At 55.2% G+C, this 5,311-nt stretch overlaps 1 protein-coding gene across 1 annotated transcript; it reads left to right on the top strand.

Moving 5' to 3' along the window:
* Positions 1 to 722: 722 nt before the first annotated feature.
* UBL4B (ubiquitin like 4B) lies at positions 723 to 4,135 on the top strand. The gene is given in 3 exon segments (XM_037004848.2): positions 723 to 1,028; positions 1,030 to 1,106; positions 1,109 to 4,135. Coding segments are annotated over 3 exon segments (717 nt in total). The 5' UTR covers positions 723 to 960; the 3' UTR covers positions 1,681 to 4,135.
* Positions 4,136 to 5,311: the final 1,176 nt, after the last annotated feature.

The following is a 5,311-nucleotide window of genomic DNA, read 5'->3' as shown; positions in this document are numbered from 1 at the left end:
CCCAGCCTTGCCCCCAGAGCCCACGTGCCTGCAGACCTGACGGCCTCCCTCTGCCAGCACCTGGGGGGTCTCTGCCTGAGGGCTCTCTCTGGTCACAGGAGCACGCTCTGCACCCAGGTGGGCCACAAGAGCCAGAAAGCTGGCACCTCCGCTAACCATGGTGGGAGGCAGGGCACACAGATCCAGCTAGCTTCTCAGGTGGCCCAGCTCAGGTGGTGCATTCTGCACAGCCTCCCAGAGTGCCCGGCGGGAGGGAAGGCTCCCAGGTACTGGTGACAGCAACCTGCTCATCGTTGCACATTGGGCTTCCCTCCCTTCCTTGTCTCACTTCCTCACCCCCTACTGACACTTCCCAGGATCACCTCCCAACTAACAGGTGTCTTAGGTCCCTGTCTCTGGGTCTGCTTCTGGGAAACCCAACCCCAGAGAACATATGAAGTGCTGGACAGAGGAAGACAGTTGATAAATGTTGGCCAGCTCATTAAACAGAAAGCTTCATGAGGGCAGGAAGGATCCACTGTGATACGATCTCCCCTCAGGGACAGATCCTGGCAGCGAAGGCACCGCATACATACAAGCTGTATGAATCAACATGGATGTGTTTCCTTGTGCCATGCTGTCCTGGGCCCCCCATTCCCTATCCCCCTTTCCTATAGTCCTGTGTTTCTTTCCTGGCTCTCCTTTTCTCCTCTTCTCACCTCCTTTATTCTCTTACAGAAGAAGCCTGCTCCGTGCTCAGGACACTTCTCTACCTCCCCTGCAGTCCTGCTCTGGAAACAACCCTCCTGCAGCATTGTGACACCACTGTGCAGTAGCCAATGGCTGCCCACCTGGGCTGGGCCTCGGCCTCCTAGGACCACAGCCCTCCACTGATGGGTGAAGTTACCTTCTCCTGCAGGACCCCTTAACCCTAGGGCAGCCACTGGAGTACTGATCCCTCCTGATTCCACTTCCGGCCCCATGTTCCTCATGGTCAAGCTGCTCCTGGGCCGGAGATGCAGTCTGAAGGTGTCAGGGCAGGAGAGCGTGCATGCTGAAGAAGCTGGCGTCAGAGCGGCTGCGGGTGCCTGAGGAGCAGCAGCACCTGCTTTTCTTTGGCCAGCTTCTGCCGATGACAAGCAGCTCTCCAACTACTGCATGGGGCCCAATGCCTCCATCAGTGTCATCATGTGGCCCCCAGAGAAGATGGTGCCTGAGGAGGCCTGTCAGTGCCAGCCCCTGTAGCACCATCTGGGCCAAGTCCTAGCCAAACCCTTTGGGCCCCAGGACACCAAGGCAGTGCTGCAGCTGCTGAAGCAGGAGCACAAGGAACGCCTGCAGAGGATAAGCCTGGGGGACCTGGAGCAGCTGGCACAGCACCTCCTGAAAGAGGAGCCCTTAGTGGAGCCCACAGGCCAGGGGCAGCCTGAGGCAGCCTCAGAGCCCATGAGACTCAGAGGAGGAGGAGGCGGCTGGTCAGTAAACTGGCCCGTCCTACTCATTCGCATGCTCACATTCACCTGGCCTTGGCCTTGCGTGTCCCCTGCTGACGCCCCACCAGGTCTCACTGATGTACATGCATCCTCACCCCTTTCTGAAACTTCAAAGCAAAGACAGCGGGATTCTGCACCCCTCTGTCCTCTCTTGGGCATGTGGTCCTCTCTGAAACACAGAATGATTCCACCCCCATCACCATCCTAGAGGGGGTTCTGACTGCCCCGTGGGCAGCTGTAAAGGGGCAGTCAAAGGCAGCCTCCCCATCCTGGGCTGGGCAGCCCCTCCTGGGCAAACCCCCAGGTGCAGGTCTTCATGGCTCTGTCTAGACCCTCTTTTTCCTTTGGGACAGACAGATGGATTACATGAGTTCATGTTTCCCCAGCCTCAGGGCATGGCTTCTACCCCCAAGACCACCATAGGCACAAGGTGAGGAATGTCAGGTGGCTGCCCTTGACTAGTGGTCTGTCCCTGCTGTGTGCCTGCTTGTGCTTCTACAGTTTAAGGGACAGGACAGCAGAGGTAGGAGTGGGAAGAGAGCACCTACCATGTGCCAGGCCTGGAGTACTCAGGGAGACACACGCAGACCAGGAATAGCAGGGTACTGGGGCCTCAGCAGAAAAGGCAGTAGGCAGTCCCACCTTCACCGTGGCTGGTGTGAGAGAGCCGTGCCCAGCCCCTGACCATGTGCCAACAGTCAGTAGGTGTCCCTGAGCCCCTTTTACCTGCCCAGTGCTGCTCAGGCTCCCTGGGGGCAAACAGGTACCAGTCAGTACCCTCACAGAGCTCACAGCCTAGATGGAGAGATGTCATAATGTGACAAGTAAATTGGCAACATTAGCTAGAGTACAGCCTGGGTGACTGAACACCTGGGGAGCTGCCTTGCAGCCTGGGGTGGCCAGAGTACAGGAAATCCAGGCCCTCTAAGTGTGAGAGAGAGAACCCCCACACCCTGTGTCTGAGGGGAGCAGGGGGCTTGCTGAGAGTCTGGTCCCCCGCGAAGTCCCTGAGGGGCTGGTATTGCACTCCCTCCTGGGTGGTGACAGACAGGGAAGGGGATGAAGGACAGTGTCTTGAATAAGTGGGGCCCACCGTCCCAGGAAGCCTTGGGGCCCCATGGCCAGCTCCAGTCCCAGCTCAGCTGTTGTCTGCTGCATGGCCTTGGTTAACTTCCTTCACCTGTCTGATGCTCTGGTTTTTCTGATGAGCTGTTAAATGGGGTTCATTGTAATGGTATCTACTGACCCCATAGGTGTTCCTAAGGGTTAGATGTGAAGAACTGTGCAACTGAGAGTGATGTCCTCTAGCGGTGAGGGCGGTGGCAGGGAGAGATCCTGGAAACCAGGTCTCTGGCTCTGTGAGACCGCTTAGCAGTGGCTGTTACCCCATCCAGAGTGAGACCCCTTCTTCAGCTAATGCCTGTTCCCTTTACCAGCGAGCGAAGAGGAAAGGCGGGGCCTCGAGGATCTGAGCTATGTCAGGGAGGACCTCTTCCCGGGGCAGTGAGGACTCAGCACCCACCCTGGGGCAGGAAGGCCCAGCCTGCTCCTTGGTTCCTGCCCAGGTCCAGGTCCTGGTCCCAGGCGGCTGTAGGAGAGGCCTGCTCAGGATCTGTGGCGTGTTTGTGCTGGGCCCATGCCATTTGTCAAGGGGCACGAGCCTATTATCCTTATATTAGGGGAGCTAATAGTCCATTTTCCAGGAAATCTGTGAGCGATAAAAACAAGTGGGCCATTTTATTCCTTTTGCTGAGAGAAGAAGGCATGAAGGGCGGGGGAAGCCTTTGTGTTCTCTCTAGTCAGTGGGAGTGTCAGGGCTGCCTGAGAGCCCCCTCCACTGCTTCTGTCCCCAGTGCTGGGGGAAGAATGACTCCAGTCTCACACGGCAAGAAGCAAAGTTGTTCTGCCCCTCTGTGCCCATGATCACCTCGTACTGTTTCACCCTTCCCTTGGGCCTGTGCTCCTGTCCCTCCTGCAGGAGCTGAGCACTGGAGAGGAGGCACCACCACTCAGAGCTTCGTGAAAACTTGTGACCTCACCCGGTGGTGTTACACTCAGTGCCAAGTTCCTCACTGTGAGGTGACGGGCATTTTCCCCTAATGGATGAACTTACAGGTATCAGGGAACAGCAGGTGGGCCTGGATTGGGAGGCTGGGGGCAGCTGCCCTTCATACTCCAGCGATGGGTTAGAACCTTATTCAGCCTGGAGAACGCTAGCTCTTGGGCTGCCTGCCATGGGGACCCTAACTTGTGCCCAGTTTCACCTTTTTTCAAATTTAAATTAAACCTGTGTGTGTGAGCCAGCATGACTCCCTGTGCCCTTCCGGGCTGTCACCACCCCCCAACCTGGGATGGTAGGGATGAGGAACGTGTTCTTTCTAAACTGCAGCTTAGGGCAGGTGGCTATGCCTCTAATTCCCCACAGTACCTTTCTCCTACCATGAAAGGACACACAGGTCCCTATAGGTGACAACTTTGCTCAAGTAGGAAGCATCTCAGGACAGTCACCACATCCAGGTGTCCAGCTTTGTGCTCCTATCCACAGAGAGTTCTGGCTTCTCCTAACTCCCTCCTATGTTACCTGCAGCCAACACCCATGGTCCTTAGGGTCCTGGCAAAATTATCTTTCTGATGGGAATAGGTACAGCACCCTGTCTGTGTGCTGTTTGATCAATCTGTTTTGCTTTGATCAGTAAACCTTGAAGGTCCAATATGTGCTAGACTTTGTGTTGGTCCATTAGGAGCCCTGTCTCATGGAGGCGTTTAGAAAAAAGTGTACCCCCTGCCATCTTCACTGCCTGTTACAGGGGCTCCGGAAGCCTGTAACATCTGGACATAGCCCATGCTTGGGCTGTGGTGATGTGTTGGTAGCTAGCAATGTCTTTTTCGCCCATAGTCTTGAATGATGGGGCAGAGAATGGCCTGTCAGGAAGGAAATTCTTGCAGATGTTGGAAATGGAAGGGGCTTATAGTGTTTCAGGCCTCCAGGGACTGGGTGCCTAATTCTGTTAGTTAGAAGCAAGTCACAGTTCCCACCCACATTTGAGAGAGGAGATCTCACAAAGGCACAGACACTAGGAGATGGAGATCCTTTGGGGCCACCTTGCAGCCTGTCCACCGCAGCAGCTGTTGTGTATTTTTGTGTGTATGAATGCAATAATTGCCACCTTGTAGCCTGTCCACCGCAGCAGGTGTTGCATATTTTTGTATGTATGAATGAAATAGTTGATAATAAATCAATTAAAGTGTTAGGTTCAGCCCAGGAGCTGTGGGAGCACAGATGAGAGGTGGCTCCAAATTAGTCTCAGGGAGCTTTCAAGGAGGTAGCATTTGAGACAGTGGGATGGGAAAGGGGGGCAGTCAAAGGACACCTGAGGGGCTTGGTGACATCTGACACCCAGAGCCCATGTTTCACACCTGGAGAAGTGTCACTTGGCTTTGTTCACACAGTATCTGATTTTGCTGGGTGCCTCATGACAGCCAGAGACACAGGGACATGCAGACACACTGACACACCCGAGGTGAACACCTGTACTTACACCTAAACACCTCAGACCCCTCAGGTGGGATCGATGGGGGCAAATCCAGGTTTGTAGAAGGGAGCTTAGGCTCTGCGTCACTTGCAGTGTCAAGGACTAGACTTTGCCTTTTGAGATTCAGGCTGCTAAGGCCCAGTTGATCAGGCCAGGCCCCCGTCAGCCTGGCCAGAAGATCCCACACAGCAACTTCGAGGACAGAAAGGGACTTTGCAGAGCCAAGCCCAGGAACTGCTAGGGCTGCAGGAAGAGGTGCCCTGGACCAATTTTGCAAAGTTTAAGTGACTTCTCATCGGGATGGGT

The sequence above is a fragment of the Manis javanica genome, chromosome 4 (assembly GCF_040802235.1).
Source record: "Manis javanica isolate MJ-LG chromosome 4, MJ_LKY, whole genome shotgun sequence".
NCBI classification, from domain to species: Eukaryota; Metazoa; Chordata; class Mammalia; order Pholidota; family Manidae; genus Manis; species Manis javanica.
This window is presented reverse-complemented; position numbering and strand designations above follow the sequence as displayed.